Genomic DNA, 13488 nt, shown 5'->3' on the forward strand with positions numbered 1-13488 from the left:
CTGCCCCGGGTAAACACCTCCGGGACTCCCCATCTCGCCCCCCCGGCAGATGCCTCTGGCTCTTAGGGGTGGGGTGGGCACCCACTATGGTGGCCCACGAGACCCTCCTGCCCGGTTCAGGGGGCAGTCAGGGGACAGGGGAAGGGGGTGGATGGGGCAGGGGTCCTGGGGGGGGTGTCAAGGAATGCAGGGGGGTTGGATGGGGCAGGAGTCCCAGGGGGGCGGGGGTGGGCAATGTCCCCTTGTGGGGTGAAGAGGGAACCCGTTGTTAAAATTTTGGCAGCTCATCACTGCCTAGAACTACTACACTGCAAGGATCCATGGGGTCCCAAAACACCCAATACAGTTTCACTGACAGTTTCACAAGAACGGAATTGTTGGGGCTTTTAAAGAAAACAAAGGATGTCCACAAAACACCATGTTGCAATGACCTTTGTCTTCATGCTTAGGTAGCAAATGTGTTGGTTGCCATTTAAAAAAAAAATCGGCATGTGATAACTGGGGTAACTGTGTGATAATTGTTATTTACTATTCTAATTTAGAGGATGAACATGGCAAATGCTGACTTTTTAAGCATGCCCACTATACCTGGCAAGTAGCATATTGAGAGTATATTTGAGACATTTATTACTGGCACTGTTGAGATATGACATGATGCCATTATCATGTCTCACAGTACCCTTACCCTGTGCAAGTTCTATGGAATCCAGCAATGGATTCCATATTTGCATATGTCAGAGTGGGCAGTACTGTAATATGAGCACAGTGATGGGAGTGTAAAGGACAGAACGGGCAGCCTTGACTCTGAATTTCCACACATTTGTTGCTTTTGTTACAACCTTAATGTAATATTTTGTGTGTTGTTAATAATACTCGGTAATCTTCAATTTATAGCATAAGACTAAGCAGTGATCAATCTTTATTAACTTCATAATCTGTGGAATACATTATATTTTATTTTGAATGCAGGCTTTCAGATACTCTTTTAAATATTAATGACTGGTCTCCAGTAGTCAGCATAAATATGATTTGCATTAGCACTAGTCATATCATATTGAGTGCCTCTGATGTCAACTGTTCAGTGTACTAATATCTGACATCATCTCCCGAGGTCACTGACAACTTTGACCTTTATTCTCATGCATGGTTTCTGTAGTCTCAGAAGCTCTTTTTGAATTGATTTGAAATTTTGACTCTTCCCTTTATGAGGCAGTAAAATTGATAATTATTCAGATGGGAACTGAGCACTGAGTGAAAAATCAATTCCACCCGCTCTCTGCAGCGTATAAAATTACTTCTGAGTCTGCTGGACTGAACGGATGGCCAAGGTAAAAGCAGCAGGCAGGAATAGTAGAGAGGATTAGCTGGCTGGAGCTAATAGCCTAAAGGGATGGCTTTTGAGATGAGGGAGTGGGCCGGTTGGGGGTTATTATTAGCAGTGATGGGACTCATTGATCATATGTTTACATCAGGTTTCCATTGGGTTATAAATCAGCCCTGAATAGAAACGGAACTCAAGGCTTTGCATCTTACCAGAGGGACAAGATATTAGATTATTCTCATTTTCACACTCAGATGAAAAGTGAGCCATTGATTATTCATCGGCTGGCCATTAAACACTGGTTTTATAGATGATTTGACTATCATGGAGGCTAATGAACAAGGTTGCTGCTTCATAACTAGAGGTCTCAGTTTTCAAGACATCTGTGTCGGTTAAGTAATGCATAACCCTATTAAAAGGAATGGGTTACAAATTGCTTAACAGTGCTGAAAAACTAGACCCTAATGACTAATTGTGCTTTGAGTTTAGAGAGGTTTGTCAGCTCTTTAAACTAAACTGATGCAATGATACTGTAATTATTTACTAGTTAGAACATTTTTTTCAGCTTAAATCTCTGGAATCATAATTAGACATTTAAAAGTTTCTAGTGGATCATGAAGAGTATCTTCTCTAAAGTTGTTTAACGAGCTATGAAACTAGAATATCTTGATCAAATGATTTTCTTTTTGTATCAGACAAATTGAAATTGAAATGTACCTCAGTTTTCTCATCCATAAAATGGGATTGATAATATTTCTCTACAAATCACTTTAAGGTCCTCTGAGGAAAGATGCAATACAAGTTCAAAAGGTTATTATTGATGATGATATAACAGGCTTTATGATGAAAATAATAGAGGTGACATGGCAGTGAGGCACATAGTCATACTATCTCTATGCACATAAAACCTCTTATTTTGTGTCCTAATATTTTCCTCTAATTAATAAAGAGGAATATGAAAGCAAGATACAGCCTAATCTCATTTTATAAAAGTTAACTTCATCATTGTGTGACTTCTGTCATTGACAGCCTATTAGAAGAGTTTGTGACAGGTGTTGTCAGTGACAGTACATACATTGCCTTGCACTTAGCATAGAGCAGAAAATATGCCTCTGTTAAATAAAATTCCACAAGTGGCTTAGTCACAGTAAAAGCTTGAAAAAAGAGTACATATGAGATTGAATGTTTAGTCAAGTATAGCAGTGGGCACCAATCTGCTAGAGCCTCAAGGGTAAAAAAAAAATAAAATAAAAATTGTGCAGATTATTTAGGATTAACAGTCAGCAATATTAAAGTATTTCCATTAACTGCAATCTGTTGATGGGTATTCATTTAGTTATGCCTTAGAGTGGAAAATCCCCATGGGGTAGGCAGTTGAGTTAGTGTGCTTGGAGGGAGAGCAGTGGGATTTTAAGAGTTGTGTCTGTTTAGTGTGGCTGGTCCTGTCTGCTAGATTAATAGAATAAAATAAAATTGTGTAGAATGAACATCCTTATTGGAGTTGCCGGTAGCAGCATAATTGCAAGAGCTGCGGAAACAACACCTTCCACATACCCAGAATGAGCCCATTCTAAGAGGCAGTATTACTGATGTGATTTTAATTTTACATTCTTAGCTAATGTCACTCTAAAGAGTTCGTCTTATGTAATGTTAACACAGCTTCTTTGAAACAAATAGCTTCATGTTTTTATGTGCTGTGCAGCTCTTTGGTTCAAGCCAAGGCTAAAAAAGCCAACATGTCTTTCTATTTTTTTAAACCAGTTGCATTTAACTGCAGATTTTGAATAGCTGACATGAGCTATAGGGATCATGCTTCAGCAGAGACATAAATGGAAACCACATTCATTCTTTTCTGCAGTCAGTCAGTCAATGAAAATTACTTTTCTATAGTGCTTTTCATGCCATGTATCCCAAAGTGAATTACAACAAAAAGGAAATCAGCTGCCTTTTTGTTGTTGTTTCCTGTGCTTAGATTGAAGTGGTATTGTTAAGCATTTTGACATACTGTATGGTACATTTTTCATACTTAAAATTCTGATTCCATTTCATTGTAGTAAGCAGCAGGAGAAGCAACAGCATACTTAATAGATGCTGTGAATTTACATGAGGATTTAAAGTAGACTTGTCTCACTTGGGAACACTCTAAAATATGTCATTAATAAAATGTGTTAATGTTTCTGTCTGATGTTTTTCATAATTAGCAAAAAAAAGACCACACATATTTGTGTTTAGGCAAACGGCATCTGTTTCGGATTCTTCTGTGCCTAGCTGTGCAGTCAGACTGCTGAAATTGTACCATCACAATCCAAAGTAATTTTTGGGGTAACGGAGTGATGTCATGAACCCAAGTTGAGCACTTTACTACTGGTTCACTATAGAAGAGAAAGCTGTCCAGGAAAGAGAAAAACTTACTGAAAAGCGAGTGTGAAGAAATTGAAAAAGCCAGGGGAGTCACTGGCAAAGCAAATGACTGGTTGCTTGTGACAATTGCCTCTGTATGAAAGTCCCTGTGTAATGAACATCTTCCCATACTTAAAAAGAGAAAGATGTCTTTTATCTTATGGCTCCACCTTATTTTGTTGCATACAATTAGCCAGGACATTTTGTTGGGGAAGTCTCATTGTTCATGTATCCAGTTTAGAAGCACAGAAGGGATATCTTGAGTGTAGATTTCTGATTCCAAACTGGACATGAAATATTTCACAACAAATCTTCTCTTATAAAATTCTCAGTGAGTGGTTGTATACCATGAATTGATGTGATTCAGTCATTGACTATAATTCACTAAATGTATGTGTTGCCATAATCACGGAGGCACCAATCCTTTTTCTTTAGCCTTTAGAGCGGTAGAGAAAAGTATGGCCTTGTGATTAAAGGGACACCGCTTCTCTTTCTGTTTGCTTTGTTCTGTCACATAGCAACATTATTTATAAATAAGTGGATGGGAGCCTAAAAGCACAAATATGAGATAGGGACTCAAGGACAGGTATAGTGCCAGAAACAACTACTTAACATTCATGTTTTAAGGTGTTGGTGTCTCTTGAAGGCATGGGAATGGGAAATAGCTCTGGGTTCTGCTCCCGGCTCTGCCACAGACTTCCTGTGAGTCCTCAGGCAACTTATTTTGCCATCTTCAAATAGAGTAATAGATCCTACCTCAAAAGGGTGTTGTAAGGCTGTATTAATTAAGGGTAATGAATGGGAGGTGCTATCAAAGTATTACTGTACTTATCACTTGAGCGGAAATGTTGCATAATAGAAAGGTCATTAAATAAATGGTCCAGTAAAGCTTCTAAATTCATGTGTGCTGTTAGTTCAGAATGACTTTTTCATGTACGATAAGCTAAATTAATCTAATATATTTGCTTAACGTCTTAGCTTATCAAAGAAAGAGCTGTTCTTTGGTTTTTAAACTAGAAATATTTGTATTTTAAATTATGCCCATTCTGTAAAATTGTTATGAAGGTAGCATGCTAGTCCCATCTGAAAATGTTCAGGCATCATCTGCATTTGACCTTGCAATTGTCTACTTTTATAGCCATTTTCCCCCAAGGGTCTTAAAGACATTTACAAACACTAATGAATTAATTCTCACAACCCTGTAAGGTAAGTAAAGAATATATCAGAGTCACTTTCCCCACAGCAGAAATATGACCATCTCTAAAGTAGGATGTGGTAATTGTTCAACAGAGCTGGATTTCAGGCACGTTTTAATGCTCATCTGTTTTCTTTGAAGGGTGCTTTGAGGTATTTGGGGCAGTTGATGGGGGAGGGCTGGTGTTGTATGATGAGTAGATTATGTGGGTCATGTTGTTTAATTTTATATGTTTTAATGTTGCACAGGTGCTCAGAGCTTTGATTAGGTAACAAAAAAAAATTAAATAACGTAAACAGTTCACAGCTACATGGAGCAACAATTTAGGACAGGAAAGTAAAGAATGCAATATCCAGTTGTAACTAAAGGCAGATCTGGATATTATTAAAATAAAAAGTGCCTTCCAAATTGCCATTTTCCTTTTTTTAATACATTTAATTATGTGGTATATTTGTTTTTCCCATAGACTTCAATAAAATATATAGCCAGTGTGGAGCCGCTCACACTAAACAAAATAAAAACATTGAGGAGATTTATAATACATACGCTTTGGACCATGCAGAAAAATTAATGGGGAAACTCCAGCGTATGCATATGTAATTAAAAGGAAATAGAATGATACTCAGAGGGTTCAGTTCTGAAAAGTGCTGAGCACTTTCACACCCCAATCCAGTAAAGTATTTAAGCACATGCTTAATTTTAAGTGCCTGAATAGTCCCATTGTAGTCAGTGAAACTGTTCCTGTGTTTAAAGTTACGCATATGCTTAAATGCTTTGCTGGAACAAGGCTGGCAGAATTGAGCCCTAAATGCCTTGATACAACAATAAGAGATTTTCACGAGGGCATCTGTTTTCAGCCTCTTAGCGCAGTTTAAAACTGTGATCCAATAGTATCATAACTTGCTTTATTAATTGAAAGGGATGGAAATATACCAGATGTAGCCCAAGCCAGCAGAGACTTGGGTGGCTAAGCAACAGAAAAGACACCATATTGAGCGAGCCAAAATTCAGTCTCAAAGTCGTTTATTTTAACCAGTGACAATACATTTAGACTCTAGTGTTTCAGCTTTGATTGATGGTTTAATATCATATATAATTTTTTTAATGAAGGGAAACCATTTAAATATGTTAACATGTACACTAGTAGTCTCCCATGTACATAACTGCATTTAATCATTACTCCAATTGTTTTTGTGCTTGTGTAATTTGTATCAGTAAGATAACTATGTCAGAGCCATCTCATCTTCATGAAAAATATGGTTTTGTTTGCTTTATACCTAGCTCTAACTGCGTATATGTAGATGCATCAGTAACTTCAATATAAAATATAATGCTAACCACCCAGTTATCACTACACTGGAGTGCTGTTAATTATGAAATTAGAAGAATACACAGGAGCCTAGTCCTCTTTCTGGTACTGTTTTGTTTAGTGCTGTGCCTTGATTCAATATTAGATATGAATTAAAGCATTTGATTTTTAAGAATTTTAACACTAAACTACATAATTAAGTTTTATTATCTATGTACCCGAAAAATGCATGCTCTTATTAAAGGTGCTAAATCAAAACGAGAATCTCTTCCTAATCATTCAGACTGAGACAAAGTTAACACAGGCAGATCTTGGGGTGGATGGAAGTTTAGTTCCATGAAGTAACAAGTATTGTACAGAATGCATGTATGGAAACAAAAAGCCATAATTTGGCTTGCAGGATAAACTGCTAGAGGTGTCAGTGTAGGATGTGTACCCTAAGGCTAGGCAGCTGGTGTATGTATGCTTTTGTTTATCAGTTACTGGTTTATGTAGCCTTTAGGCCAGCACATGAGACAATCACTCCTGCAGGGTCAGCTGCTGGTCAGAAGCAAAGTAAGAAAAGACTTTGCGTTAAAACACGTCAGCCATAATTTTAGTGCAGCTGGCACCTGCTACTGGTGCACAGCAGGAGGGTTAAAGGTCAAAGAGGCAGTTGTTCTAAACTCAGTGATGGCTTAAAGGGACTTGTAGATTAATCTGCTTTATTAACTTCTGTATATTAGATAACTATTGCAATGAATGACAGTCCGTCTTTCTGAATAAGTCCCATCACCTCTTTCACTTGTAAATTGGCTTTTGAGTGGTGAATATTAAATAGAATGCATTTCAGGGTAATTAAATGAAATCATTAGGATGATGTTTTACCATCATATCTATAAGTTTATTGTGTATTTATCATGTATTACTTACCATTCATTGCTTTTGGGTGGAAAAATAAGCCAACATTTTTCCATTACAGAATCAAAAAACTGGCTGTATTTCTCAATAAGCTTATCTTTGTATGCTATATAAATATTTTCAAAAATAGCAAATACATACACAGAAAAGTGTAACAAATATGTATTCTTTGTTTTTGCAATGCAGTATAATACTTGAACACTTTAAAAATGTTTAACTTTTGCCATACTTCATTCGTTTGTTACATAACGCAAAGACCTCAGAAAAGCATGTCAGTGCTAGTTTGAAAAAAAATTATCTTTGCCATTTAGCAGGTTTGAACCAATGTTGTGAATAGTGCCACCCATTTTGTCAGGGCACTGTGGTTTTCCAAAATCCAATTAGCAATGGTATTTGCTGTCTGGAAATAATACAGTATTGTACCAAAATGGATAAGGAACAGTGACTCTCCCTTTTGTGTTTTTTACCACTTAACTGATGATCTGCCACTGACAGATAATTTTGCCAAGGGAATGATGGTGTAGGTTGTCTATGAACAAAAATTAACTTACTCCAACAAATCAAGTTGAAATTTCTGGCTAAGCACTTGCATAGAAGGTTGCTTAGTTGCTATTGGACACCACTGGATTGTCCTGCCCAATGCAAGGTGCATAGTGAATAGGACTGGCCTCTTGTAGAGATGCTGTAGTCAATGCAGCAAGGACTGTTACAGAGCTACAATACCCACCTGCGGAAGTGAAGAAACAGATTGACAGAGCCAGAAGAGTTCCCAGAACTCACCTACTACAGGACAGGCCTAACAAAGAAAATAACAGAACGCCACTAGCCATCACCTTCAGCCCCCAACTAAAACCCCTCCAACACATTATTAAGGATCTACAACCTATCCTGAAGGATGACCCAACACTCTCACAAATCTTGGGAGACAGGCCAGTCCTTGCCTACAGACAGCCCCCCAACCTGAAGTGAATACTCACTAGCAACCACATAACACACAACAGAACCACTAACCCAGGAACCTATCCTTGCAACAAAGCCCCTTGCCAACTGTGCCCACATATCTATTCAGGGGACACCATCACAGGGCCTAATAACATCAGCCACACTATCAGAGGTTCGTTCACCTGCACATCTGCCGATGTGATATATGCCATCATGTGCCAACCATGCCCCTCTGCCATGTACATTGGTCAAACTGGACAGTCTCTACGTAAAAGAATAAATGGACACAAATCAGATGTCAAGAATTATAACATTCATAAACCAGTTGGAGAACGCTTCAATCTCTCTGGTCACGCAATTACAGACATGAAAGTTGTGATATTACAACAGAAAAACTTCAAAACCAGACTCCAGCGAGAGACTGTTGAATTGGAATTAATTTGCAAATTGGGTACTATTAACTTAGGCTTGAATAGAGACTGGGAGTGGCTAAGTCATTATGCAAGGTAACCTATTTCCCCTTGTTTTTTCCTACCCCCCTGTTCCTCAGACGTTCTTGTTAAACCCTGGATTTGTGCTGGAAATGGCCCACCTTGATTATCATACACACTGTAAGGAGAGTCATCACTTTAGATAAGCTATTACCAGCAGGAGAGTGGGGTGGGGGGAGAGAAAACCTTTTGTAGTGGTAAACACCCATTTTTTCATGGTTTGTATGTATAAGAACATCATCTGTATTTTCCACAGTATGCATCCGATGAAGTGAGCTGTAGCTCACGAAAGCTTATGCTCAAATAAATTGGTTAGTCTCTAAGGTGCCACAAGTACTCCTTTTCTTTTTGCGAATACAGACTAACACGGCTGTTACTCTGAAACTTCTCTGTTCAGTACATAATCTGGACTATGGAAAAAATTTTGCACCCGGTAAAGAAAGGTTGTAGTGTAGTGGAAAACTTTCTGCACCAGGCACACAGTTTTCAAAAGTTCATGTAAACTGAATAAGTCCAGTATTGTGTGGAACCATGATCCATTCACTGCATAGTTCACTGCACTGAGAAAGAGACTTAAGGAGCTCTGCCTCCAAATCAAACCTTCACAACTGCATATTGGTTGAGGCCCCCCTCCTTCATATACAGGACACAGCTAAACAGGAGAAACACAGGTCTCCTGTGCAAGAGAACAAGTAAAAGGCACCTTGATATTGGATATCTTCTCCTTTCAAAGGGGAAAATAAGTCCATTATGTGAATATTAATACTTTTAGCGGCAAATAAGCACATAGGGGCTGCCATACTGGGTCAGACATGGGACTGTTCAGCTTGGAAAAGAGATGACCAAGCAGAGGAGTAAAGGAGGGTATATTAGAGGTCTATAAAATCATGACTAAGTGTCATGGAATAAGGAAGTGTTATTTACCCCTTTGCATAACACAAGAACCAGGGGTCACCAAATGAAATTAATAGGCAGCAAGTTCAAAGCAAATGGAAGGAAGTGCTTCCATACCCTTGGACATCGTTGTTGCCCTTCTCAACTCTTGCAGTTCCACCCTATACTTTTTTGAGATAGGGCAACCAGAAATGGACACAGCATTCAAGGTGTGGATACTCTATGAATTTACGTAGTGTCATTATGATATTTTCTCTCTTATTTTTTCCTAATAACTTTCCTAATAGTTTCTTAACATACTATTACCCTTGTTGTCTGCTGCTGTGCATTGAGTGGACGTTTTCAGAGAACTATCCACGGCGACTCCAAGTTCTCTTTCCTGAGTGGTAATAGCTAATTTAGAACCCATCATTATATATGGATAGTTGGGATTATTTTTTCCAGTGGACCTTACTGTGTACTTATCAGTGTTGAATTTCATTTGCCATTTTGTTACCCTGTCACCCAGTTTTGTGAGATCCCTTTCACAAATGTCTTAGCCAAGCTTATAACAGACAAATATTAATATATTTAATATTATATAATATATATATAATATATTAATATATTTGGCCCGTAATGACCAAGGTAGATTTGGTTTCCAGTGACAAAAGACACGGACCCAGAGAATCCCACTAGGATTATAGTTTGGACATTGGCAATTTGCGTGACCATGATCATGAAATGACAGATTTCATTTATTCTAAGGAAAAGAAGGAATGAGAGGAGCAGAATAAGGATAATGGACTTCAAAAAAGAAGACTTTAACGAGCTGAGAGAAGTGGTACATAAGGTCCCATGGGAAGAAAATCTAAGAGGAAAAGGAGTTCTGGAGAGCTGGCAGTTCCTCCGGGAGCCAATATTAAAGGCACAACTGCAAACTATTCCGATGCAATGGAAAGACAGGAAGAATAGTAAGAGGCCAATATGGCTCCATCAGGAGCTCTTTAATGACTTGCTGAAAAGAATCTGGGGGTTATAGTGGACCATAAACTGAATATGAGTCAGCAATATGATGCAGCTGCAAAAAAGGCTACCATGATTATGGGATGTATTAACAGAAGTGTTGTATGTAAGACACAGGAGGTAATTGTCTCACTCTGCTGGGCATTGGTGAGGCCCCAGCTGGAGTACTATGTCCAGTTCCGGGAAAGATGTGGAAAAATTGGAAAAAATCCAGAGGAGAACAACAAACATGATGAAAGGTTTAGACCTTTTAGACCTTAGACCTATGAGGAAAAGTTAAAAAAAACTAGACACGTTTTGTCTTGAGAAAAGAAGTCTGAGGAGGGGGGACCTGATAAGTTTTCCAATATGTTACAGCCTTTTATAAAGAGGAGGGTGATCAGTTGTTCTCCTTGTCTATTGAAGGTAGGACAAAAAGTAATGGGCTTAATCTGCAGCAAGGGAGATTTCGGTTAGACATTAGGAAAAACTTTCTAACTATAAGGGTGGTTAAGCTCTGGAACAGGCTTCAAAGGGAGGTCATGGAGTCCCCATCATTGGACACATTTAAAAACAAGTTAGACAAACACCTGTCAGGGATGGCCTCAGTTTACTTGGTCCTGCCACAGCATGGGGGGCTGGACTTGATGACTTCTCAACGTCCCTTCCAGCCCTGCATTTCCATGACTCTATGAGCTGTGGTCCACTAAAACTAATGTATTTTTCTTTACCTAACCCCATCACCCCTCTCCTTCTTGCTGCATAGCTTCCAAGAGATTAGACTAAGTAAATACATTTAAATTAGATTAAATTTTCAATAGGGGGCTCTCAGGTCCTTCTAACAGCTCACGAAAAGCTCACTAGGAAAATGCATAATTTTGAAGGGAAGAAATGCCTACAGGCGAGACACACTGTAGTTCACTGGATAATTTCATAAGAGAGTATTTCCTATGAAGAAAGTCTAAATTTGGCTTGGATACACTACAGCTGAGTGGTTCAGCTCTTCCCCCCGCCACCTCCTTTTGGTTTGGTGATGCCTCGGTATCAATTTGTTAATAAATCATGTTACTTTCTTCTTTAGTACTTTTATTATGATCTCGTTTTAGAGAGATGTTTGATTGTGTTTCACTTTAACAAATACACTTTTTTAAAAAGTGACGTGCTTAAACCATTAACTTTGGTTTTTATTAGATAGCTTCATTTAAGAAAAATCTCTCTTAAGGCCTGACATATTATTTTTCCATCAATTACTTCCTAGAATAAAGGATTTTTAGATTCTGCCTTTAAAAATTTGGGGCTCAATTTTCCTTTGGGTCTGAACTCCTCAAGGTGCAGGCAGAGTCAGTTACAGCTCTCTGATTCTGCAGTGGCTTGGCCCTGTTGTGTATTAAAGCAGCCTGAGAACTGCTCTAACTTACACCACTGGAATGTGATCTCTAGGGGATCTTTACTCCAGTGAAGTATTAGTCCAGCTTAGCACTCTTTGACCATGCTCCTCTCTTCCCTGACACAAATGCCCTGTGCTGGTAGGCAGCACATCCTGTACAGGAGTCAGCTCTGTCCTAAAGGGATTCTCTGCTGGTGAGTTACAAGCAGTATCCAGTCCTTTTGCATCGCCACCAAAGCAGTACAAACAGAGCCAGAGCCAAAACACAGAATCTGGTCCTTAAGTTAGCGTAGTTTACTGCAGAACTCCCACAGAGCTCCCCTTAAAATTAATCAGTTAATTAGAGTTAGTGTAGTCTCCCATCAAAATCTTTTAGCATGACAAGTAAAATAATCTTCCATAGATACTTAAAGGATTTAAGTCCATCAGAAAAAATTCATAAAGAAATTTGTGAGAGATGCTAGCTCTTGAAATGTTGAGTGTCAAACTGCAGGGGTAATGTGTTTAGGAGGAAATATAATATTCAGTTCACTTTGTTTTGATGACTGCATGAAATAGCCTTGTGCTATTATCCTTTGTTGTTGTTGTGAAAAGTGATATTCACTAAGAAATGTGGTGACTATAAAAGATAAAGAAGTAGCTTACTTATTACCATCTTTATCACCTATCTGTCTTCCATGTTTATTTAGAATAGCTTCTGTTACAGTACAGTTCATCACTGATTTACTTTACCAAACGTCGTCTTAATTATTTGTTAAAAATAGTTGCAAATGACAAATACGTTTTATAGAAATTAAGATCAATGTGTGAACAATTTGAAAATAGAAGAAGGGCTAAATGTATTGGATAATTTATTGGTGATTAATAATTTGATCAGCTTTCCCTAAATATGCTGTTACTCTACTCTGATGCAGTCAAGTAGGATTACCATAGTTTGCTTAGACCACTGTCTCTCATGCTGACCGATAATGTCTTATTGTTTCCTTATATTCCCTGTATCTGTAACCATCTGTTGTCTGTTCTCTTATCCTTAGATTGTAAGTTCTTTGGAGCAGGGACTGTCTTTTTGTTCTGTGTTTGTACAGTGCCTAACACATCGAGGACTTGATCTATGACTGGGACGTCTAGGTGCTATGATAATACAGATAATAAATAATAATTCTGGAAGAGTGTGTTGTTGAGCGGGAACTGGGAGTCAGGATTTGTGGGCTCTATATACTGCTTTGCCCCAAACTCACTGAGCTACCTTGGACTAGTCATTTAGGGTATGTCTACATTGCTGCTGGGAGCATGCCTCCCAGCCCGGGTAGACAGATGCACTATCTCTGTTGGAGGTAGCATGCTGAAAACAGCAGTGTGGCTCTTGTGGCAGGGGCTAGCTGCCTGAGTAAAAGCCCACCTGAGCCTCTGGCTCCATACTCAGGTGGCTAGCCCCAGCTGCCCCCTGTGCAGCAACATCCACACTGCTGTTTTTAGTAGAACTAGTGCAGGTCGGTCTACCTGGGTGGGGAGGACCTGTCCAAGTTGTAGTGAGGACATACCCTTAGTGCTGCTTTCACCCCCTAGCCTCCCCTCCACATCTTGCTTTTCAACTCTTCTATAGATTAACCCAAAACTGTTTTTAAATTAATAGTTCCAGTTTATTTTCAATGATAATGTCCATAA

The 13488-nt window shown here is 38.7% G+C and overlaps 1 protein-coding gene across 5 annotated transcripts in view; it reads left to right on the forward strand.

Moving 5' to 3' along the window:
* RANBP17 (RAN binding protein 17) overlaps positions 1-13488 on the forward strand; it is a 270483-nt gene that overhangs the window by 229705 nt on the left and 27290 nt on the right. Inside the window, exon 26 of one of the 5 annotated variants that reach the window (XM_077824284.1) lies at positions 10200-12940. The exons of the other annotated variants lie outside the window; for them this stretch is intronic. Within the exon in view, the coding sequence (XP_077680410.1) occupies positions 10200-10214 (15 nt within the window). The 3' untranslated portion in view covers positions 10215-12940. Of the gene's footprint in view, positions 1-10199; positions 12941-13488 lie in introns of those variants that run through there. 5 annotated transcript variants of the gene reach the window in all.

Source organism: Eretmochelys imbricata, chromosome 8 (assembly GCF_965152235.1).
Source record: "Eretmochelys imbricata isolate rEreImb1 chromosome 8, rEreImb1.hap1, whole genome shotgun sequence".
NCBI lineage: Eukaryota > Metazoa > Chordata > Testudines > Cheloniidae > Eretmochelys > Eretmochelys imbricata.